Source organism: Prionailurus bengalensis, chromosome B3, assembly GCF_016509475.1.
Source record: "Prionailurus bengalensis isolate Pbe53 chromosome B3, Fcat_Pben_1.1_paternal_pri, whole genome shotgun sequence".
NCBI lineage: Eukaryota > Metazoa > Chordata > Mammalia > Carnivora > Felidae > Prionailurus > Prionailurus bengalensis.
In genome coordinates, this window is record NC_057355.1 from 13,271,467 (window position 1) to 13,297,174 (window position 25,708).

General features: G+C 41.8%; 1 protein-coding gene across 2 annotated transcripts in view; it reads left to right on the forward strand.

Moving 5' to 3' along the window:
• Positions 1-25,708, forward strand: part of MCTP2 (multiple C2 and transmembrane domain containing 2) — a 240,030-nt gene that overhangs the window by 107,878 nt on the left and 106,444 nt on the right. Inside the window, exons 9-12 of one of the 2 annotated variants that reach the window (XM_043554770.1) lie at positions 5,147-5,311; positions 7,520-7,650; positions 18,301-18,487; positions 21,095-21,188. In XM_043554770.1, coding sequence (XP_043410705.1) covers positions 5,147-5,311; positions 7,520-7,650; positions 18,301-18,487; positions 21,095-21,188 — 577 coding nt within the window. Of the gene's footprint in view, positions 1-5,146; positions 5,312-7,519; positions 7,651-18,300; positions 18,488-21,094; positions 21,189-25,708 lie in introns of those variants that run through there. The other variant, XM_043554771.1, reaches the window with a different exon arrangement.

Genomic DNA, 25,708 nt, shown 5'->3' on the forward strand with positions numbered 1-25,708 from the left:
ATGCATTAGAAACATTTTCCTGGTCCTAAGCCCTAAGAAGTGGGTATTTATAGACTTGATCGTTTTGTTGTTTTTAATCTTAATCTAATTCTTATTTTTAAGTGCAAAAACAGAGCAATGATACTTTGCAATGAAAAAAAAAATGTTAAATCTCCTATAAAACTTTTACAGCTAATATGTCTGTACAACCTACAGATTATTCATTATCCTCGGGACTATAATCTAGTTTTCCCATACAAATATAAATCTCATGGTCCGTGTCCACGTGGGAGATTTAAAAGGCTTTCTTTATATCCTTAGGCAAAGATTTTTGTGTAGTTCTAGGAGAATTTATGCCCACAGCATCCTCTCCGGATGATATAAGAAGCCGCCAAGAAGGAGCTTCTCTGGGAGCCTGCTGGATGCATGTATGGACCTTCTCACGTCATGCTATAAAAGCTGTTGACAATGAACAGTTGTTTTACATGTTAAAAACGCTTGGAAGGAAGATTTCAGGGGAACCTTTTGTAGACTGAATGTTCTCCCTTAGCTTTTCTTAAGCAGTGCCTAGCAGAGTCGAATTCTGTTGTGTTGTTCATTTTGCTTACAAAGTTAGCGACTTTTTTCCCCCCCTGTGCATTTGTTTCCACTGCCACCTCCTTTCTCACAGTGACTTAGGGAAACGAATCAACGAGGGTCGAAATAGGACCCCTCGGCAGCGTTGGAACACGCGTTTCTAGACTCCAGTAACTGGTTAGAAAAGTTACCCACACGATATTTGGCACCTAGTTAGGTATGCCTTCCTAGAACAATCTTGAGAAAATATTTTTGCCCTGCCCTTCTTTTTCATTTCTGGCTCTTCAAAAAAAATTTTTTTGGTGGTTTGTCATACCCAGGGGAGTTCTTCGGATAATGACTTTGCGGTATCCGTCAGCATGGTGTGTCCCAGAGAGGGGCACAGCTAGCTGTAATGTTGCTTTTGATGACTACAGGCTGTGGCCCCGGCTCCCGGACGGCATGCTACTCCCTTCAAGCTCTTTCTTAACTCTTAACCTCCTTGCCGTTCTTCCTGGCCCACGACAGACAGGAGGCACTTGGCTGACAGGCCTGTCATTTCTGGGTTTTCTTTCGCAGCCATGCCAAGAGACCAGAGCCCATATCTCCATCTTCCCAGCATGCCACTTGGCCCAAATCCTTAAATAATGCATGCGGCTAAGCTGGAATCCATTTTCTATGTCCCCAGGAATGACAATCCATTCTCTGTTTTGAGAGCTTATTCCTAGATCAGAAGCTTGTGAAGATTCTCTGCCTGTTGGGAGTAGAAGGTCCACAGCTCTTACCTTCAGGCCTCTTCTCTTTTTTCCTTTCCTTCCTTCCTTGTCCCCGGGATTGTCATGACCCGGAAGTGAATTCTTTCTGCAGCTTTTCATTTTTTTGAAAGTCAGTCTGTTTCAAAGTTAAATACTGAACCTCAGGGGCACCTTGGTGGCTCCTTTGGTTGAGTGTTCGACTCTTGATTTCAGTTCAAGTCATGGTCCCAAGGTCGTCGGATGGAGCTCTGAGTCGTGCTTTACATGGAGCATGGAGCCTGCCTGAGATTCTCTCTCTCTCTCTCTCTCTCTCTCTCTCTCTCTCTCTCTCTCTTTCTCTCTCTCTCTCTCTCCCTGTCCTTCCTTCCCTCTCCCCCACTCTCGTGCACACACTCTCTCTCTAAAATTAAAACATAAATAAATAAAAAAATAAGTATCATACCTCGTATTCACCAGTAATAACGAATGTGTGTGCTTCAGATGGAAGTTATGATTTCTGTCCAGAAGAAGGGTGTGGATTTGGTGGGGTGGGGGGGCCAAGGAAGAGAGAGAGAGCCTATGAATGAAACAACATAGAAATAGTAAAAGGTTCTGATCCCTTTGGGAGGAAGGAGAAAAATAGCAAAACCCTGATGTACTATATTTTATCCTTTATGTCGGCTGAGAAATTAGGGTCAGGACCCAGAAACTTTGCTCTATCTCCTGGTGTTTGTTTCAGCTCAGGTGGGGTGGGCTTCTCCTTTGATGGGTCATTTCCTTGTCTCCCTTCACATTCCAGGCTGCATTAAGATGACAAATTTCACTTATGGGCTCAGGCACAGACGTGAAAACCTGAGCTATGGAGCTAACAGGGTGAGTGCAGAGGAGTGGATTTATTGGGGGGGAGAAAGGGATTGTTCCAAGAGCACAGCAGATTTGGGGAGCCCGGCCCTGCATCAGAGAGTACGCAGGGTGGCCCGGACAGTACCCGCCTCTCCCCCATCAGCCCTGGTCTGAGGCCTCATCACTTGCCGCAAGGCTGAAGACACATGTTAAAGTAATTACGAGACTTCTTTAAAGCACACACACACACACACACACACACACACACACTCCAGAATATGTTGTTCGTAGATGTGCAACTTTATTTGGACATCACCTGAAAGCAGGTTTTGCAGAAAAGATTGAGGGCGAAATACGTAGAATAAAGGCCTTGTGTTCTTTTCTATCTGTGAACTCCACAATAAATAGCTCACTTCTCCTACCCTGCCTTTAGTGAGGAGGAAAAAAAAAAAATCTTGGACAGCAAAGAGCAAGTCCGTCACGTCAAACATGCCTGCGTTAAATACTAAAATGTTCAAAGTCCAACTGAGATAGATAAAGGCTTTGATGGAAAGTGGATATTTCCCAGGGACATTACAAGCAATAATCCAGATGTTCTGCTGTAATGCTACGAGTGTCGTGGATAGATCAGGAGATCCAGCCAGGCCGCGCCTGATGTAGGCCTTAGCCTTGCCCTCCCATGCTGTTCCGCCATATGGAACCTATCTCTCGGCCCCCTTAATAACCAGCTTTGGATTCCATTTTCACAGAGCTCATAGAGCTAAGTGGGGCTGTTTTATGGACAAGTTAGATAGAAGCCTTTCCAAGATAAACATCCAATTTGGAATTAGGACATACCAAGCCACAAAATTATTTTAGGGCATATTTCATGGAAGCCCTGCCATTTTTCTTAGGCAATTGCCAGACTGGAGGATGCCCTTTGATCCCGTGTGGACATTACTCCCTTCTTTATAAAAAGGATTTTGAAATAGTTGCAGTGTTTAGGGAGGAATATATCTGTCGGAACTTTGAAGCATGGCCATGGGACAGGTCATGCTTTAGCTTGTTGGTTGGCAAGTCAAACTTTAAGAAGAAAAAAGAAAAAAAAGGGGGGGGAATTGTAGCCGGATATATGAATCAAAATCTCATTTTCTTTTTAAAGGTAGAAGTTTTCAGCCCGTGTGCTTAAGAAGCTATAAAATGTACTCAGTGTATCCACATCTATATGCTCAAATATAAATTTATAAACACATACGCATATATGTTTGCATATGTGTCTGTTGGTGTACTGTGTCGGCGTGTGTTGTGTTTAATTAACATGAAATCGCTTGACTTTAATACTTTCATAAAGCTTTTTTATTGAATATATTCTCTCCACAACCAAACTGGAAAGAGAAGTTCAGAAAGAATCGTTCATGTTCTCCAGAGGAGAGGGATTTTTTTTTCTTTTTAAAATGAATTATTTTCCCTTGCCCCCTCCCTGCTCTGTCTCAGCACCTCCAAAACTCGTGCGTGCGTGCGTGCGTGTGTGTGTGTGTGTGTGTGCATTTTAAGAGAAGAGCAGCGCAGATGTGAAGTTTGAGAGTGTGGACTTCCTTGAATGTGCTTTGCTTAAGGTCGTCATAAAATGATCAAATGCTTGGTGGCTTGTTGCCGCTCCATTTATTAAGAGTGGTGGAGTAACATGTGTTGGATGAGGTAAGCTGGTATATAATTAATACGATACTGACATACCATTTGTTGTGATAAATTGTGACTAACTGGTGTCCGAGCGAATTGGTGTCTGAATGATCTCGAAGATATATTGAGTAGATGACAGGAACGAATATATAGTGTTAGAAATTCATGGCTTTACTATGGTACTTTATGCCATTTACATTCTCCAGTCCATTTATTTCTCCTTCAAATACGCCCGCCTCTGCTCGTACCATTTCACGTATCGAGCGGCGAACGTAGATCAACTCCACCAACTCAGTGCAGCGTGCGGATCGGGTGGGGATCCTCATTCAGACAAACTAACCATAAAAAAAAGACACGGTGGAGACCTTCAGGGAAATGTGACTCTGTGCTGGGTGTCTAACGATATTAAGGGAATTAGGGTTATTTGTGTTGAATGTGGTCACGGCAGGGTGCTTCTGTAAAAACACATATGGGTTTTGCTTTCACTCTTTCAGCCCGAGAAAAAGAGTGAAGGGCTAGATGAAGTCAGATGGGCAAAAGGTGGAATCAGATGGATCAGCACGTGGAGATTTATATGCCATGCTCTCTGCCTTCGTGCGTGTTTGGAAATTTCCATAGTGGAAATTAAAAATAAAGTGTGCGTGTCCTCTTTATAATTTAATAATCGGGGACGTTTGCTCTCCTCTACATTCTGTTTAAGGTGTGTGTGAGTGTGCATGAGTAATATAATTTAGAAAAGGGAAAAAAAAACAAACAAACAAGTAAAGAGTTACCCAATCTCTACTGGATCCCAGGCGCCGTGCTAAGGACGTTATACATCCTTCCCCTCCCTGCAGATCTGCAAATCGCATTTGCCTGGCTGGTTGCTTCCAGGCTGTATCTGGAGTTGTGAATCTCACTGTGGTGTTGGGCATTTTAGGAGCAGCCCAAGGAATAAAGGGAAGTGTGGACAGATTTGAGTGTGGAGGATAAATTCAAAACCATTATTGCTAAATGCCCAGAGGTATTTTGTTTGCCTGCAGAGCAATGCCTCGCTCCTGTCTCTCTGTTCCCAGAATGCCTTTCTTCCCTTCCTTCTATTAAAATAGCTGAAGGATTCCTACCCCGGAGCGCATCTGGGTGGGAGGATAGGCCAGGGCCAAATCCAAGCGTTGTTCCTAATCATCCTTCACTGTACTTTAGAAGTCCAGGGCTGGAGAAGGAAACCACATAACTGTGCCTGCAGGTTGGCCAAATCCTGAAGACGGGTAACACTTTCAGCAGCTAGGGAGTGCTATTCCTGATCCCCATACTGAGAGCTGGAATTTCTGTGATCACCAAAGTCACACTCAGGAATTATCAGCACGTTGATCTGTCCTCTTCTTTCTTTGCTTTAGTCCTCTTTGATACGCAACTTGCGACTCTCAGAGTCCTTGAAAAAGAACCAACTCTGGAATGGGATTATAAGCATAACCTTGTTGGAAGGGAAGAATGTATCAGGAGGAAGCATGACCGATATGTTTGTCCAGTTAAAACTGGGAGACCAGAGGTATAAAAGTAAGGTAAGTTCTGTCAATTCCTTAAGAAGAAGCATACCTTTTGTAATAAAAGCACTGAAAAAAAAAATGTTTCCCACTCTAAATTTCACGAGAAGACGAGAATTGTATTTTTCGCCCTCGTAACAGTGTTAGGAGCATCCCAGGCCACAGAATAATCTATAACTGAAGCCAATTGGTATACCTGTTTGGTTGCTTAGCATAATTTATTTTAATGTAGTTAACTGGAGCTAGAGAAAGCTTATGAAATAATAGATTTGGATGCATTGATTTATTTTTGTTTTGAAAATAAGCAAGCTGTTGTTTCATAGATTGCAGGAACGGGATGACCAAATATTTTCAAAATCCTGCAAAAATAATAGTGTAATATATTTATATGAAAACATTTGAGAAAAGTAAAACGTTCTCAAAACCATCTACTTTTTGCTTTCTCTTACTTGTAGGTATTAACACCCAAAATAGACAGACATTTGTTGTGGGTTTTTTTGTGATTTTGTTTTTAAAGTATTAGTGATTTTTTTTTTTTTTGAACGAAAGTAGTGGCGTTTGTAGCCGCCTTTAAAAATCAATCATCTTCTTCTCCCGAAACAAATTCCACTTAACTTTTTAATCTTAGTAATTTGGCGTGGTTTTTATTTCAAAAACCATAGTCTCCACACCATGGTAATTAATTCGTTTTACATAACTGTCAGACAGGAATATTTCCTAAGTTTTATGGATTGGGGGAACGAGGGTACTTGAAAGTTAAGTCACTTGCCAAAAGCTACATGGAAAAAAAAATGCAAACCAAACAAAACATTGGTAGAAGATTTTGAAAATAGACCCGAGGATATTTGCAATTCGGGCTTTCCAGCGTAGAGTCCGTAACAGATGAAGATATGTGCAATTGGAAAATGATTTAGGGAGCAGAAGTTGGTCTCTGCTGTATACTTTTAAATGCAAAATCAAACATTAAACATCATTTACCCCACCACAAGGAGTAAAGAATTAAAGCTCACACTGGAGAATCATTTTTGAAAAATATGAAAAATCAGGGGCGGGTTAACAGCCGAAATATGCAGACATTTATTTTAACCAGTTAGTTTCAGGCTGTACCTTACAGTGAACGTAGCCAGAGTGAACGCATCTCTCCACGAAGGTCCCTGTAGCCAGCCAGGGTCAGGCTAAGGATTTATAAGAAAAATTATTCATCGCTAAGTACACTCAGCCCCCCCGGGGTAAGGTGAAGTGCAGAATTAGCCCAGCATTTGCTACCTGCCCCCTTGAGGAATATCACATTTAATTTGTGTGGTTGAGTTTCTTTTCTTCCGTGGTTTCTAAATTCTGTGAGCTGATATATTAAGCTCAATGTAAAAAACAGCTGAAATGATAATACGTGATGTGGGCTACAGCCGACATCCGAGTTATCCCTGATTCCCCTGGCGGTAATAGTTTGGCGCTAGGATTTCTAGGATTTCATAGTTGACTCTAGAGCCTGATAAGTCAGTGCCCGGCATTCCTGCTGATTTTTAGTCACGAATCGAATCTCGACGTAAATGAAACAAAAGCAAAAATGCTGCTAACTGATCAAACACACACGATCGGAGAACACAGAAACACTTGTGGAATTTTCACACCACCCTGCTTCATCTCGCGGTGTGGCAGCCGTGAGGCTTCTTAGTCTTTCACACTCAAGTGACCGGATTCAGGAAACTCGGACTGAAATGTGCAAGTTACGGGTTTCTCACGCAATGCATCGGACAGATGTTAATTAACACCACAAACTGCTAACTTATATACTCCTTAGGCCAGCACTGAGTGGATGCGCTGATAAAAATGTTACTTGCATCCGGTTCACCAATCCGTAGTCTCTTTTGTGAGAGGGAGCAACTGTAAATGTCTACTGAGATGTGTTTTCTGTGTATATAATGCCTATATAATTTATGGTTCCTGGTGGGGTAATTCCTTGTGGGGTTACTCTTTTTTAACTTGCTGGAGAAATTGTTGAATCTGGGGGGGGTGAGCTAAGAGGGTAGCGATGTTTTGCCAATTCCAGAACCCTCAAAGTCCCTTTCGTTCCCAAACAGAAAGTTTAGCTTTCTCGGGGGGGGGGGGGGGGTGGAGGCCCATCGCCATGACTTCCTGCCGTTTAGCAATGACATGTATGTGTATGTAGCTGCTTTAGCGACGAATGGCATTTTGAGAAAGTAAATATCATAACCGCATGTTTTCTAGACACTGTGTAAGAGTGCAAATCCGCAGTGGCGGGAACAGTTTGACTTTCACTACTTCTCTGACAGGATGGGCATTTTGGACATTGAAGTGTGGGGAAAGGACAGCAGAAAGCACGAGGAACGTCTGGGCACGTGAGTCTGCTCTGCTTTCTAACTCGTGGGAGACGCGTGGGCAGCTCGCGTCTGCATGGAGCTGCTCAGAGACAGTGTCTTGATCTGTGTGGGCTTAGAGTCAAAACCTCATAGCCCCACCCTGGGAGTCATAAGTCAGCTGGACCCTAACCTGGGGAAAAGGTTTTGTTTTTGTTTTTGTTTTAACTGGTAAATGCCATTTAGTATTGATTAAAACAGAGGAAAATCGTTATGTGTTGGAAATTCTCTAAAAAAAAAAAAAAAAAAAGACACCGAGCCATTTCGGACAATCTGCGAAATGGTTATGCATATGGCCCTTAAACAGCATGCGTTGAACTGCGTGGGTCCACTTACATGCATTTTTTTTTTTCCAATAAATACAGTATACTAAGCATCTTTTCTCTTTCTTAGGATTTTTTACAAGAACGTTTTCCTTTTCTCTAGCTAACTTTGTGGGAATACAATGTCTGACACCGATAATATGCAAAGTTATGTGTTAATTGTTTGTACTGTCGGTAAGGCTGCTGGGCAACAGGGGGCCGATTTAGTAGTTGAGTTTGGGGGGGAAGTGAAAAGCTATTTTTGACTGTGCGGGGTCATCAGCGCACGTGACCCCTGCACTGTTCAGTAACCAACTGTGTAAATTTCCAGCGTGCCCTCTAATTTTGGTTTCGATACTTAGTAAAATACCTTACAATTTAGTAAGAATATCAGCCGCGGTGTCTCAAATGATGGGAGATCTTTCAGTGTCCTTCATGAGCTGTGTGGCAAACCGTCATGAAATCTGTTGAGCCGACTTTCTGTATTCTACGTCTCTTTACTTTGCACCCTCCCAACTCCATTGGGGCTCTCACCCTCCCGTAACCCCGTAACCAGCGATGCTATGACTGTTACGGCTTTCTTCTGGCTTATAGTAATGCCATGAAATGAGACTGTGCCTGCACTGTGGCTGGCCCGTGGTAAGTACGGTGGACATCGCGGTGGAAGCATACGTCATCTCTGATCTTTCAAATAGCCCTGCAGGTTGGCAGCATTATTCTCCTTTCGGAGATGAGGGGACAGAATGCAAGAGGTTTACAAATGACTTGGTCGTGGACTTCAGAGCAGCAGGTGCCAGGGCTAGGAGTCTGTGTTTTCCAAGACCGATTTCTTTCCACCAAATCCCTGCCTTGTGTTCATCCCATATCCAATTTTTCATCCTGATTCTTCACCCCGGTACAATGTGTACACAGACCTTAAATCTCGAATGTAAGCATGCAGAGGGCTCTCAACAGCTGTTGGTCATCTTTTCCAAACCAAGGACTCCGGAACCTTGGGTTCAGAGAGGTGCCTGGGGCTTGGCCCTTGGAGAACGGAGAGTCTGCTAAAACCTCTGTCGTGAAGCCAGAGCAGCTTAGCCCTTGCCTGTCGTCTGCATTGGGGTTCAGACTGAGGGAAAGTCCTCTTGCTGAGATCTAAACATTGAAGACAGCTCCTCTAATGGGACCCCTGATTTTCACCGACGAGGAAAGGCGGAGGCCCAGAGAAGTGCGTGTTTTTCTGTCAGCAGGGAACTTAGAGGCGGAGATGGGACTAGACCCAGCGAACCCAGTCCCTTGTACGCTGCTTTTTCTGCGTAAAATACTGAGCACAGTGACTGGCACACAGAGCGTTGGCTCTTCCTGCCGTCGCCCCGTCCCTCCTCAGCAGCTCTCCTGAGGTAGACGGGTGGCGAGTTTGGTACCCACGGAACATTCCTCTGGTGTTTTCTCAGTGGAGGTACCGTGTCCCGGGGGACTGTCGGGCATGTTGCAGGAGGTTTAGGAAATCTGGCTCTCACCCACCTGATTCCGGATACTCGTCTCTCTCCCCAGTGGTTGTGTGGGAGATATACACACGGCACATCCACATTCCATCCCACGTATCCAGACACCCCCCCCCCCCCAGGGGAACAGCATGTCACCAGTTGAGACCTCAGCTCTTCCAGCCTATCTGGGGCACAGCCCGGGTTGCAGGGCTTCACGTGGCCCTCTTGTCCCCAACACTCTGCTGAGCCCACAGCTGGCCGCCATTGCTTTATTGCCAACCTCGTGGTTTCGGTTGGTGCTTTTGGATAGCAGACTAGGTCCTGTCACTCTCCGGCTCCCGCAGGAGGTCTCCCCCTGGTCATTTTGCAGATATAACCCGTCAGATGACTTTAGCCTGCTCTTGTCTCTCCCTCCTGCACCCACACAGGGTAACTGAGGCACTTCTGACGTTCCCCACTACTTCTGACACTTGTCACCGCTGTGACATTGCCAGTGCCCTCCCAACGCTCACGGTTAGGAGCCCCAGAAACTTCGTGCTGGCCCAGGGAGCAAGGATTGGTTACGTCAGTGCCGGGATACAGAGGATCCCTTGTCCCAAAGCGCCACCTGAGTGGCGGGAATTTGGGTTTCCAGGGATGAATGGCAAACGTGTTATTTTAGGAGGTGCCAGGACTAATGCCCTCTCGCCTCACACATCGCTGTGCTGCCACCTTTCCTTCACACAACAGGAAGTGCTTTGCCAAATGAGTGTTGAGTTTCTTCGTGGCCACGAAAAACCATGTAGAATGTCCAATTTAGTCTATGTTTTGTCATTTGAGCATCCATTTATTTTAGCGATTTCCTGTTTGCAACTTAGCCATGTACCTGGCCTGGGGGTCATGACGTCCTTCCTCTTCATGGCTTTTAAAGGCTTCTTTTGGTATCCTTTCCCTTTTCCCTCTGCTGAGGTACAAACGATAGCAAAGGTATCTCTTGGGAGCTCACTACGCAGCATTACCCTGAAGCCAACTTCCAGGTGGGGTGACAGACCTCCCCTAAGATATCTCCTGTTCCTCAGAGTTAAACAGGAGGCGGGGCCGGCATGGGCACACCCCAGACCTGTTACATCCGGGTCCTCCTTCCTTTCAATTTCACGCTTCTTTCCTTCTCGTTTCATTTTGTTGTCGTTGTTGTCATTGGAAGGCTCAGTTGTTTCATCTCCCAGGGGTGGGGAAATACCTTTTTGCATGAGGAAGCTCTCTGACAGTGTGAATGAGTCATGAACGTCTGTTAAGACCTGTCGCGTATTTTGTTTTTGGATCACACCTTGATGCTAGTACTCGAAAGCCCCACGTGGCCTCTCTGCGGAAATTCTTTTCGAGATTAATTTTGAGATTTTCCTCAAACGTTCCCCGCAACGTTCGCAACTGAACTTATGCAATTTAAGAAAAAGAAATATGGATAGTAAAAGTCATGTATATATGAATATATATATATATATATATATATATATATATCAAAAACAGTATAGACAGTTTTTGAAACTTTGTAGAAGTCTGCAGGGAATAGGGGCTATCTTCAAGGACTTGATGTAAAGGACATCTGTTGACCAAAGGATTGAGCCATGGCATTGGCCTTGGCCTTGGTGGGTTGCTAGCTTGATCGTGGTTCAGACATGGGCCTGCCTGATGGCCAGCCACCGCCAGGATCTCCTCCTAAGTCACCTGGAGCTTTCTGAAATCCTCTTGTACGAGGCTCCCTCTGCAGTCTTATGAGACTCTTCTCAGAGTCTTCTCAGTCTAACTGAGCCATAAGTTAACCCAAGGGGGGGGTTCAAGGCTGGTGAGATAAAGGTGTTTGAACAGATCCAATGCCCTCTGGACCATCGTACCTACTAACTCCACTGTTTGTCCAAGAGCACAAACAAAACAAAACAAAATGGGAAAAAAAAGCAAACAAAAACACCAAAAAAAGCAACACGACACGACACAAAACAACAGTCTCTGATTTTAAAGGCCATCAATGGTCCAGAGACAGTGAACTTTTCAGGGGAGTAAGAAATAAAGTTGAACTTTATTTCTAAGTTGAACCTGCTCCAACTTGTAACCAAGATGGCAAGAGTATACATATAGGTTATCCCATTGCAAACCGGGGCCATTTCAAAATAATCCTTTTGTTTTCTGAAAGTGTATTTTACAGTTCAAGGCGGTTTTAGACATTCACTCATTATTATAGAATATTCTAGGCTTCACTGGGTTTTGAAAAGTTAAGAAGGAGAATGTGCAAGTCCATTTCAACGGGGCTGCCTCAGAGGCAGGCCTCGGCCCCGCATGGTGCCTTGGAAAAGTGGTGCTAACATTGTACTGGTTTATTAGTGACGCTGATGCCATAGAGAACCGGGGCTGGAATATTTCTCCGGACAAATTGCACCACGTGTCATTGATCTGCTTTTACAGTCAGGCTTGACACGTTCACCATTTTCTTCCTGTTCACCCCCTTCCTTAGCCTCTGAGATTTACAGCTTTTAAAACTACAGCACTCTTTTCTGCCCCTTGCATTTAAGTTAAAAGCTGACCAGTCTGTAATATAAAACAAGGAATTGTGGTAATGAATAAGAGGTTAAAAGCTATCATGGCAAGTGAAACTTGAGCAGGTTCGACTGACTGATATGGCAAAATGATGTGTTGAATTAAAACATTAAAATGCTGTGGGATTAATGGAGAAAGACAGGAACAGGAGGTCAGAAACAGTGCTAAATCAGCACATTATACGCCTGTGGGCTAGAGGAAAGCTTTACTACACAGGCCTGTTGCAGAAGGAAAAAAATAGTAATTGAGTCGTCATTTTCTTCAGGTGAGGAGAAACATAGACTTTTCAATCTGAGAAGCACCTAGGAAATATATTGATTGCTGTCCCTTTCTCATGTAGAGGAGGAATTAAACAATGCACAGGATTTCATTACAACAGCAACAACAAAAAAAACCACTGCCTTGGTCATTTGGGTTTTTTGACTTTGAGTTTCCTTGTGCCACTGGCCTTCGTTTGTTTGTTCGTTCGCTCTATTCAACAGAGAGCCCGTCATGTACCAGATGGCCTACAAAGTGCTGAGGATTCAGTGGAAGATGATACAGTGACGGATATAGTGCTGTCCTCAGAGTCTATAAAGTTCTGGGGCGGCTGCATGTGAGCAGGCAGTGACTTGGGGGAGGGAGGGAGCAGCTCCCTGGAAGGACAGAGGTCTAAGCTGGAAGCCTCTAAAGATGGCGGGTTGGCCTGACCAGGAGATTGGAGGAAGAACACTGTCCTAACACAGGCACTGCTCTTGTGTGTGAGGTCACACATGACGCCACAGGGACAGAAATTTGCCAGTGCTCATTAATCACGTAGATGCTCTGAGTATGTGTTTTCCACATCGTTCCCAACAGACAGCAATTTTATAAGCTTTATTGCTGGGTCAGATTTATTAACAAGTGTGTCATTGGATATGTTTGGCCACAGTTTCTTGGGCTGTGGTGAGTTAAACGCAAGGCTTTACAAATTATTTTTAGGTCAGTTTCCCTGATGACTTTGTCAGCGTGTCTGGATCGTCAGCAACCAACCTTGTAAAATTTTAAAATACTAACATTGGTGTAATTCACCATAGGCCAAATTATTAACATTTCTGTAGATCACTGGTCAGCAAACTAGGGCCCATGGGCCAAATCCAGATGGCTACCTGTTTTCGAATAAAGTTTTATCAACTACCAGCCTTGTTCGTTTGTTTACATTGTCTATTACTGCTTTCACGCTGCAAGGGGAGTTGAGTAGGTTCAGCAAAGACCACATGGCCCGTAGACTTCAAATATTTACTTTTTGGCCCTTTATAGAAAAAAATAGTTTAGGTGCCTATTATTTATTACCTATTAGTTGGTGTGACAATTGAGCCAATTCATTCTACGAGAGCCATTTTAGACCATCTATCTGCAAACTGAGTTTATTTTTCAAAGAAAATTTGCATATATCCTAGTAAGCTAGGCTTTCATAAATGCTCTGAAAATGTTGCCATTTGTGTAGTTGGGGAAGAAATTTAGAGGCTACAAAATGGAAGGGAAACCAATACATAACAGTCCTTGTAAAATTCTGGAATTAGACAGTGAGTCTGCAGTGTTTATAAGAATGAGAAAGAAGGGAGGAGTGGATGGTATTTTAATTTGCCCAGAAAGCTGGGCTGAATTTATTCCCTAGCATTCCTGGAGGCTCCTGGTGCACTCCGCCCGTAACAGGGAGTTACACAGATAAAGAAAGCCTGGGGAAAGAACACCAGATTCTGGAAAGCTTCAGTAGCACCAAGAGAGAATTAAGAGACCAACTAAACATTATGGTATTTTCTCAGGGCAAAATCGGAAACCCTTTAGAAAATAGAAGACACGACCTAAATGCTCCTTTCAAGGTTTTTTATGTTAAAAATGTCTTCGATGAAAGTATGTCAGATTTTTTTCTGTCTTAATGATTTTAGATTTCAGAGTACTTATCTTCACTTGAACCTAAAAAAAAAAAAAAAAGTGTTTTGTTCACCCAATCCTACGGAAAAAAAAAAAAAAAAAGATATTTTGTTCACATAGTAACTTCCCTTTCTTCAGGAGGCTCAGAGAGTATTGTGATAATATCTGCAATTCGGAAAGACAAATCCTTTTTATTTTGTATTTATTTTTTTTTGAAGTCTTTGTTTGAATTCCAGGGAGTTAACATCGAGTGCTATGGTAGTTTCACGTGTCCACTACAGTAATTCAGCACTTCTGTACATCACCCAGTGTTCATCGGGATAAGGTCCCTCCTCAATCCCCATCACCTCGTTCACCGACCCCCCCCCACCCCACCTCTCCTCTGGTAACCATCAGTTTATCCTGTATTATTAAGGGTATATATTGATTTGTCTCTCTTTTCCTTTGCTAGTTTATTTTGTGTTTCTTAAGGTCCACATATGAGTGAAACCATACGGTATTTGACTTATTTCACTTAGCATGATACTCTCTGCATCCATCCATGTCATTGCAAATGGCAAGATTTCATTCCTCTTTATGGCTGACATATATGTGTGTGTGTATATATAAACATAAATATATATATAACATATATATCACATATATAACACATGTATAACACATATATTATATATATAACATATATATCACATATATAACATATATCACACATATATAACATATACATAATATATACATAACATATATCACATATATATCATATATCACATATATAACATATATGTGTTACATATATATAACATATATACGTAACATATAATACACACACACACATATATATATATATAACATACATATTTCACATCATCTTTATTCATCAGTTGATGGACACTTGCATTTCTTCCATATCTTGGCTTATTATAAATAATGCTGCTACAAACATAGGCTTGCAGGTATCCCTTTGCATTAGTTTTCTTGTATTCTTTGGAAAAATCTACAGTAGTCCCATTGCTGGCCCATAAGGTAGCTCTCTTTGTAACTTTTTGAGGAACATCCATAGTTTTCCACAGTGGCTGCACCAGTTTGCATAAGACAAGTCTCCTTTATAATTTTTTTTTTTATCCTGCTTTTGCTGATAATACAGTAACTCCTTCCTGGCTTGGCGTTAATAGAAATAATTCTTCCAGCCTCTGGCTAATCTCCAGAGCTTCTGATTCTCCTTCAGACATGAGGATCAGCTGGAACAATGTGGGCTAAGGTTGGAATAGAGTAAAACAGAGGACAAGTTCTTGTATGGAATTCATTTCTTCTTACCCCCAGCTTTCCTCCTTTCTTCCAGAATGTGGAAATAAATGTGAAAGCCAGGTGGGTAGAAGAGAGGAAGAGGGCAATTCAGTTGCAGAAAGTTTATAGAAAGTCCTCTAAAGAGGATGGGGTGCCTGGCTAGCTCAGTGGGTAGAGCACATGACCCTTGATCTCAGGGTTTGATTTCAGGCCCCATGTTGGGTGTGGAACCTACTTTAAAAAATTTAAAAAGTCATGTTTTTTTTTTATTTTTTGTAATTTTTAAAAAATGTTTATTTATTTTTGAGAGAGGCAGAATATGAGCAAGGGAGGGACAGAGATAGAGGGAGACACGGAATCCGAAGCAGCCTCTGAGCTGTCAGCACAGAGCCCGACGCGGGCCTCGAACCCACGAACCACAAGATCATGACCTAGGCTAAAGTCGGATGCCTATCCAACTGAGCCACCCAGACGCCTCTCCCTCCCCCTCACCCCGGCCCCAAACGTCATCTTTATATGGGAGCTAGTTGTTCACACTAGAGAGAGGGTAGATGTAAATTCATTCTTAATTCTTAAGATATCAATTTGCATAATGGGGCAGGGACCCTAAGAGGCTGGGTCATAACCCCGGTGCAGAAGGATTAGTGTTTAATTATGATTGACATGATGGTGATCTATCAATTTAATTTGTTCTTTTAAATCACTATGGAAATAAAAGTAAGTATTTGGCTAACCCCACTCATTAGCTAACGGGGCATGTAGACTGTAGGACCCTTTTATCTAAAATAGGCGGGGCTGTCTTCATGTATGTGTTCTTTCTTCACCATCCAAAGAATGTTTCGAAATGGGGTAGGTGCAGAAGTTTCACAGGGGACAGAAATGCCTAAAAAGTTTGTGGAGATGTGTAATTTCTAAGAAGAAACCCAGTGTCTACTTTGCATTTTGCCTGGTACGTGATTCAACATTTGTTTAATAAACTGCTCTATTCCAATGAGTTGTGCCTTGCAACAGGCAGTGTGAGAGTTTGCAGAGTTATTATAAACATGCTAACGCTGCTCACAGTCTTTGTAGATGACTTTTTAGAATTAACGTAAGGTTCGGTTTGGAATTATCGAAGAGAAATTTTCTCGTTGCCTAATGATGCATCATTTTTGGCCCCTAATTTTTCTCTTGTCTCCAAGTAACTTCTGGTTGTTCAAAAAACAAAGCCACCGCTATTAACAGGAAGGTAAAATTCAAAGGATGAAAATAAATTGTCATTAGTAATGATATTAAGATGAATGTTCCATAAATAGGTTATTGCTAATTTGGACTAATGAAAGCGACCACCAGAAAAAACTCTTCCAAATTTGGGTCATTTCTCTTTCCACAAGAAAGAGCTTTATTCAATGGAAATGCAAAAAAAAAAAAAAAAAAAAAAAAAAAAAACAATGTGAAATAATGCTTTGCAAAGTACTCCTAAGCAGATGTGCAACTGCTACATTGGGTAAAAATTTGTGGGTAGTTTTGTAGAAAAGGCTTCGTTATAAAGCACTTGACATTTCTTTCCTTCCAAGCCAAATTAATTCTCCATTTACATACTTGCTTATGAAAGACAAATATTTAGTAACCCCCATTTTCATGGTAGCAAACTTTAAAAGGTTCTTTATTGCCACACACAAAAAAGTTTTGATTCAGAGCAGAGAGGATTATTTAAAAAGACATTTTTCTCTAATGTGTCTCTGGGAGATACACATGAATTTATTACATGCAAAAGCTCTAATTGCCATCCCTTCTCAAAACCGGAATCGCGTTTGGAAATTAGGAAATAAATTACCCACACCTATTTAATTTTAGGTACGTATCAGTATTAACATATATATTTTATTCTGTAGTGAGACCTGGTATAGAATTTTAATATTACTGATATTTTTCTCTTTACTTGGGAAGAGATTGCAAGGTTTCCAATTTATTTAACCGGCGCTCATTATATATCATGTGGCTCAAAATTGTCATTGCTTTATGTGTTGGGTAAGTTTACCTATTTCGAACCATCTGCAAACATGCAAAGTCCATTCAAGATTTAGGCTAAGAATCAATCGATTTATCGTTGTGCCACGTTGTGAGAGGCAGGGATTCCTTTATACAGTCTTGAATATTCATCTCACTCAATAACTATGGAGGGAAAATGAGAATTAACACACGCGGGCGCACACACACGTATTAGAAGTGGGAACTACCACTGTGTACCCTTCCTCCCTCGACTCCACCCTACCTTTTTCATCCACCTGTGCGTAAACAAAGCAGGTGTGGTCCAGCCAAACCCAGAGTTGTCAGTGTTAAAGCAAATAAATGGCTTAGCACCTCAGCCCTCCTTTTTGGTGTTTGTTTCTGTATATAAATGTGTTTGAGGTTTCCAGCATCCCCAGAACATTGGCTGTTGAGAGACGGAAAACATGCAATTCATAGCAGATGGGTGAAGCCTTTTCCTGGCAGTGTTGCCGAAATGGGATCAGTCAACAGCATTTCATGCTCCATTTGTCCAAGAGCAGTCCACCTGGGGAAACCCTGTGGAACCGTGCCTATTAGGAAAACACCTTAACACGTTGCTTTAAATAAAAACTCACCAGTTGGCACTTCTCGGGAAGCAAATAGTTTCTCCAGTGAGCCCTCTCTCTGCCACTTTCACTTCTTTGGTCTTTTCTCCCTTTTTTTCAACCGCGACCATTTATTTTCTTTGCTGGCGAAAGATGCGAGGCAGAGAAGCCGTCTAGAGCCCTCCCCGGCAATGCTTGACCTTGGAACTTTTTTCTGCCTACTTCTTGAGCTCATTGTCTTCCGGCAGACCTCATGTGGCATAGATCTGCCTCTTTTTTTTCACCTGCCATCCCCTCTGTGTTGCCTTCTCTTTGGTTTCATTAGTGTGTCCCCCCCCCCCGCCCCCCTTAATCTTAGGGTGTGTTAGGCTGGGAGTGAGAATTATGAGCCAGGGAGCCCCTGTGACCTTCACCGCTCAAGAAACGCATGCCGAGAGGGAGTGGGGTTTGGGGGATGATGAAATAAAAATCGGGTGCTTTGGGGGGCCAGCAGCGGCCAGGAGGTAATCCCTTTTCGTTCTCTGGTTCCTACAACTTTTCCAGGTGCAAAGTGGATATCGCAGCGCTGCCTCTGAAGCAAGCCAACTGCTTGGAGCTGCCCCTGGAGAGCTGCCTGGGGGCCCTCCTGATGCTGATCACGCTCACTCCCTGTGCTGGCGTCTCCGTCTCTGATCTGTGCGTGTGCCCCTTAGCAGACCCCGGCGAGAGAAAGCAGATTGCCCAGCGATATGTGAGTGCTCTGCCTCGCCACCCCGCTGCTCCCCACCACCTCCGCTTTGGAGTTGAAACAAAGTCTATGAATTAAGGAAAAAAAAATGCATGAAAAGAGATCTTTGTCCACAGTTTAATGGCATGTCTCATAAAACAAGACATCAGATCGAGAGGTTAATGCATTAGCGAGAAGGTGAAAGTCGATTAGGCTTTGCTGTTTTGAAAGCCGAAAATGGTGTTTTGGATTTTCAGCGTTCAGAAACTCTTCGGAGAACGTTGAAATCCACAAGGAGGCAAACTTGTTTAGCATGCCTGCATATGTAAAAATGAATTTTAATAGAAGGTCACAGAGATAGCCTTTTTTTTTTTTTTCTTTTTCAACCAGCCATCAGGTTGGCTATGTTACACCCACCTTTCCAGAACCTCTGAGAATCGAGTGAGAAAGTGCTTCTGTCTCATAAAGCAACGCAAAGCCCCGGACAGGCACAGAATGGTGTTCTGTACTACCCTGGATAATAAAGGCAGTGTGTGATTTTTGCCTGAGTAGTTGCAATGCGCTTACAAGTCCACTCAGCATTTTTAAATCCAATGGCTTCGTTGCTCTTCATTTATTTTCTGTACTCGGGCTTTCTAGGTGTCCTTATTTGCATTCTGTTTTTATCCCGTCTTCTTTGTAAATCGATACGTTTATCTTATGGCCGCACACGAAAGGCATGTTTTAGAAGAACAACACGAAAATGAAGCAAAGAAGAATCCCTATTTAATGGGAATATTATTCTCAGCGTTAACTGTAGGGCCTCCAAAATCCTTCACTGTGAGGTGTATTGATTAATTGAATAGTTCTTTATCTTCGGGAGTACAAAACCCAACCACACATCTTATTGTCAACGCGGACTTTGTGCCAGGTTGGCCTGTTCTAGAGGCGTTTCTACAAAATCCACTATTAATATTCTTTGATGACTTCAGTCAAGCGTATGAAAATTTGATGATAAAACTTAAAACTTTCCCCTGGACTTTCCCATGGAGAAATTACCAAACTTACCAAATTCACGAGGAGGGTCATGTATTTACAAAGTGATTTTAAGTAAGATCATCCTGGCTGCTTTGAATAATGCCTCAGGAATTGAGGAGTACTAATGGAAAATGGGTTTTAAGAGGCTCATCAAAATAGAAATTTTTTTTGTGTTTTCAGCTAAAGAGCTGGGCAGCGTGTTAGAGGGACAGAAGGCCATGTCAGAAACACAAGTTCCAGACTTCTTGAGTTTTAGCTTGTGAGACTAGATCATACTGAAGGCATTTTCACATTTAAACAGTAAAAGTATTTATTTCAAATGTTTTCATTTAGATTAAAATATTTTAAACTAGCTTAAAAACTGCAGGTTTTGTTTTGTTTTTTGTGTTTTTGTGTTGTGTTTTTTTTTTTTCTTTAGGTTGGAAATACACAGCAGAAACAACTTTCAAAAGTGTGTAGAAATGATGCATAGTAAGTTAGGCACACCTGAACTATTATTAAGTTATTGTTATTCTATCCTGAAATGTCTAAATAACAAGAATTTTACTATCCTCCCATAAATCCCCAAGGCCTGCGTATCACAGGTTTTTAGCAAATGATACAACGATAGCGGAAATATTATATCCAAAAGTTTTAAAGCAGCATCTTTTCAGCAACTGTATTCTGGAGGCATGCAGAGATACTTTATCCGCTTATCTCTTTCATGCACCATTTCGGAAGGATGCCGTGTACAGAGATACCGAAATATTGCTATCCATGCAATATACATAATTCTTTTTTTTTTTTTTAGTTTTTTTTTAAACATTTATTCATTTTTGAGAGACAGAGAGACAGAGCATGAGTAGGGGAGGGGCAGAGAGAGAGGGAGACACAGAATCCGAAGCCGGCTCCAGGTTCTGAGCTGTCGGCAGAGCCCGACACGGGGCTCGAACTCACGGACTGTGAGATCATGACCTGAGCCAAAGTCGGAAGCTTAACTGACTGAGCCCCCCAGGCCCCCCTGCGATATGCATAATTCTTAAGGATTTTCAGGATGTACACCCAAGCATTGGCTCATGCAAACTGAAAAATAAAATAGGTGTGACTACAGGGTGATACTACATGCTCAATGTTGAATTTAATGAGGTGGCTAAAACGTGAACCAGAAAACGCACACTCTTTCCATCCCAGCTCTCTTTCCAGTAGTAATAAGTATCTGCGAAGTGTCCAAGTTGGGTCCTCTGGTATCCATAAATTTTGTACTAACGAGGTCAGAATAATGTTGCCTTTTCGAGTGATTTAAAACTTTTAATCAAGAGAAAGAAGGGGAAGAAGAGAATGAAAAATGAAAAAAGAAAGAGAGATGTACCACATTTTGGGATACCCGTGCCATCAGTGGGGGCGATGTTAAGAGTAGATTGTGTGTGTGTTATAATTGGTTTATTCTGAAGTCCTTTTTAATCGGTTGCTATGAATGCCTACCTGCCCCATTGACATAATGCACTTTGGAACTTTTCTAAGCTTTGCACGAGAAAGGTGATGATAAATCTAGAATGTACTTCTGTAGGACTTGATGGCATTAAATAGTATACTAGAAAGTCATTCTCATGCATAATCTACTTTGCTCCCCCTTAGTGCTTACAGAATTCCCTGAAAGATATGAAGGACGTCGGCATTTTACAAGTGAAGGTCTTAAAGGCAGTAGATCTCTTAGCAGCGGATTTCTCAGGTATAAACATTTTTAATTCATTTTCATTTTTATTTATTTCCCGCTTTGAAGTGATCCGATGACAAAGCAAAATGTCTTCATGGGGTGCCTGGGTGGCTCAGTTGGTTAAGCGTCCGACTGCGGCTCAGGTCATGATCTGCTGGTCTCGGGAGTTCAGGCCCCGCGTCGGGCTCTGTGATGAGAGCTCAGAGCCCGGAGTCTGCTTCGGATTCTGTGTCTCCGTCTCTGCCCCTCCCCCACTCATGCTGTCTATCTCGCATCAATAAATCAACTTAAAAACTAAAGAAAAAAAATAATGATAAAACTAAATGTCTTCATGAGCGAAAGCGTATACACACAGCCATTATGCTCTTTCGTATATTAAGGAGGGCACTTGCTGTGATGAGCACTGAGTGTTGTATGGAAGGGATGAATCACGGGATTCTACTCCTGAAATCAAGGTAACACTCTGCGGTCCCTAACTAGACCTTAAATAAAACATTTGAAAACAAACAAACAAAAAACCCAAATAGAGTAATAGAAGAAAAAAAAAGATGCATTTAAGCAGGTTTTTTTCCACTTAACCTTTTTCACAAAATCGTTTTTTTTTTCAAATAATTGTCTTTCTTTAAAAAAATTTTTTTTTAATATTTATTTTTGAGACAGAGGGAGACAGAGCGCACGTGGGGGAGGGGCAGAGAGAGAGGGAGACACAGAATCTGAAACAGGCTCCAGGCTCTGAGCTGTCAGCACAGAGCCCGACGCGGGGCTCGAACTCACGAACAGTGAGATCATGACCGGAGCCGAAGTCGGATGCTTTATCGACTGAGCCACCCAGGCACCCCTCAAATAATTTTCTTATGGTTAGGTAACATACCAGTCCATTTATTTGGCTTTCAAATATTTTCGTGGATGATTAGTGCCATTGCTTTATTTATTAAATTTCTGAGAAATTTTGACTAGAGTACCTCAGAAGACAGATCCGACCCCCTGCCTTCACTCCTTGCCGTGCTCTGTTCTGGAAGCATTTCATCCTTCACAATGTAAGAGGATGTGGTGGTTGGTAAACTTAAACCTGGATGTGCGTCTAGCTGATGCTTCTCAGAAACAGTAGCCAAAGTCTCGGCCATGGGACCACGTTGCAGTTGACGTGGTCTTATACGCAATTTCTCTTGGTACTTCTTGAACTTGAACTTTTAACTTTTTTTTTTTAATGTTTGTTTATATTTGAGAGCAAGAGAGAGAGAGACAGAGCATGAGCAGGGGAGGGGCAGAGAGAGAGGGAGACACAGAACCTGAAGCAGGCTCCAGGCTCCGAGCTGTCAGCACAGAGCCCAACATGGGGCCTGAACTCACAGATCATGACCTGAGCTGAAGTCAGGCACCCAACTGACTGAGCCACCCATGTGCCCCACGAACTTGAACTTTTATTTATTTATTTATTTATTTATTTATTTATTTATTTATTATTTTTTTCATTTATTTTATTTTTTTATTTTTTTTTCAACGTTTATTTATTTTTGGGACAGAGAGAGACAGAGCATGAACGGGGAGGGGCAGAGAGAGAGGGAGACACAGAATCGGAAACAGGCTCCAGCCTCCGAGCCATCAGCCCAGAGCCTGACGTGGGGCTCGAACTCACGAGCCACGAGGTCGTGACCTGAACTGAAGTCCTACACTTAACCGAGCCACCCAGGCACCTCTATTTTTTTTTTTTTAATTAATGTTTGTTTATATTTGAAAGAGAGAGACAGAGACAGAGACAGAGCACAAGCGGGGGAGGGACAGAGAGAGAGGAGACACAGAGTCCAAAGCAGGCTCCAGGCTCTGAGCCGTCAGCACAGAGCCCGACGTGAGAGTTCAGACTCATGAACTGTGAGATCATGACCTGAGCCAAAGTCGGACGCTTAACCAACTGAGCCATCCAGGCGCCCCAAACTTTCCTTTCTTTAAAACTTTTCCAGTTTATGAAAACACTCAATTCACCCATTTCACATGTGCCTTTGACATTAGTCGTTTAATGATCACTACATTTAGAGCATCACTACATTTAGAGCATCTACTAGTTTTCCGGAGCCGATTATTTTCCCTTCAGTCTGAATGTTTCAATATAGTACTTTCTGAATCTATGATTGCTGATGTCTCAGGAAATGTTGTTGCAAACACAAGAACTCATTCGTGCCTTAGAACAATATTTTCAGAAATTCTGTCTGTAGTTGTGTGTTTTTGAATCTGTAGGAACTAACGGCAATGCATTAAAAGTTTTTCTTTTAAAAAAAGGTTTTTTTTTTTAAAGTCTTGTTTACAACCGCAGCCGTATGTGGAAACACATTTTTAAAACCTCCTTAATTTCACCCGTCCTGACAGGTACCCTTTCTGCATCCCCCCAAACTAGTATTTACGGAGGTGTTTCAAGTCAATGTCGCTTTTCCAAACAGTATTTTTGACTATTAAAGTGAATAAGAGAGGAACCTAAAAAAAAAAAAAAAAAAAAAAAAAGCCAGGAGACAAAGCAAAACTCTCTTTTCAGAAGAATAATTTTGGGGAGAAATGTTGTCATTTTGTCATTTTCTTTATAGTCAGGATTCTCGTAGATAGTTTTGGAGTGGCTGAAGACAAGTACCAGAAGATTCCAGTCACAAAAAGCGGTGGTTACAAATCCAGTCATGCTGTGTGGTTTGACTAAATGCCCTGATGTTTCACTGTCTCTGTATTATTTATGGGAAAATTATCACTCGGAATTGAAGCAAAGTTCCTTGTCATTAGCTAAACATGTCTTTAGACCATATTGATCTTTATTTTTAGAACCAAATTTCACAGTCTGTGTTCTTTATTGGCTGGCAGGCTCCTGAGTGAATCCTCTGGTCTATTCTCAACCAGGATGTTGCTTTAGGGCAACAAAGTGGACCTAATGCAGAGAGTTGTAAAGCAAATTTTCTATATGAAGAAAAGAAATGAATTCAGACTGCAGGGAGGTAGCAATAGCGATGTCATTAATACCTGCAAGAGGTTAGCGTCTGTATCATATGGTGGGGACTCACACATTATCTGTTATTATTGTTACCAATTCAATTGCTATGCGGTGAAAAACGCTGTCTGCTGGTGAATCAGAAGAGGTATGTATGTATACCCAAGATTGTCAGTACCAGAAACATTTAAGAAATAGGTAACCAATTATACCCCATGCCCAGCCTTTTCCAGCCTGCTGTACTTTATAAATGAGCAGTTCTATGGCAGTGGCTCCGGAAACAAAGCATTCACTCCTGCAAATAAAAAAAGAAATGTATTTACTCTGAATAACCAGGGGCGTTCTCATTTTAGACAGTACAAAAGGGAACTTTCCTACCTTCCTACTTCTGTTCCCTACTTTTTGATCATTCTTTTTTTCTTACAAACAATACTGAATAACCACAATAACGGATGCTTTAAGTTTGTTTTACAGAAGATTCCGGGAGACCATTGATAAAGCTAACGTTCAGGGAGAGATCTTGGTAGTATTGTGTATGGAGGTTATTGTTAAGAGTCCGCAGAGTACAGAGTACATGTCCTAGAAGGGCGATGAAGGCACTTGGTAAGCCTTCTTGTCAACGGTTTGCCCATTTGGAAGTGATCTCTGTCTTAGCAAGGAGGACTTCAAAAAAGAAAATATTAACCGCGCATTGCCACTGCAATCAAAGTATGATACTCTCTCTTAGTGGTTATTGGTGTTGTGATTATCTAATCATAAAAAAATACAGCCTAATATAATTATGGAGTCATGAGAAGAAATTAAACTTTGGAGACATTAAATCCCCATTACTTTGCTAATATTTTAGAACATTGAAATAGTAGATGCATATATGATATACATAATATATATATATACTTTATATAACTTTGTATATATACGTATATGTATATACATATGTGTGTATACTATCTACACACAAGCCTAATCACTAAAGTGAATTTTTTTCCAAATGAGAAGTAAAAATGTGCTTTTTAAATGAAGAAAAAAAGTGTACCTTTCCAAATGTGTTAGAAGATATTAATAATGTAAACTTACGTATATCACCAGTATTAAGATACTTACAAAAGCTAAAGGCTTCAGTGCTCTAATGGATAAAAAAGATATTTATTAGTTTTGAATTCACGCATTTTTTTATAAATATGCCATTCTGTTGTGTGATGGAACCGATTCAACGCTCATATGTTTGAATTTATAGGTAGCTTGGTATTTTTTTTTTTTTATGTCTGGCGTTTGTTTGTATATAAGTGAGACGACGCTTAAAAAATCCGGAGTAATGTATCTTCTCTTGCAGTCGGTCCGTCTAAAATTGGTGAAAGACATTTTAATGTTCTCTACAGCCAATATTAGATGTGGATGGCCATAAGCAGTCATTCTAATAGAAGAGCCTGTCAGATATTTTTATTAAAGAGTTTGTCTCACAAACCCCTTGAGTCCAACGTAACCTAACATTTTTAAGTAATAGGTTGTCCATTCTGATGCTATTACTTCTGTAGTAAAGCAGGCCATAGCCTTGATTCACGAAACAGATGAT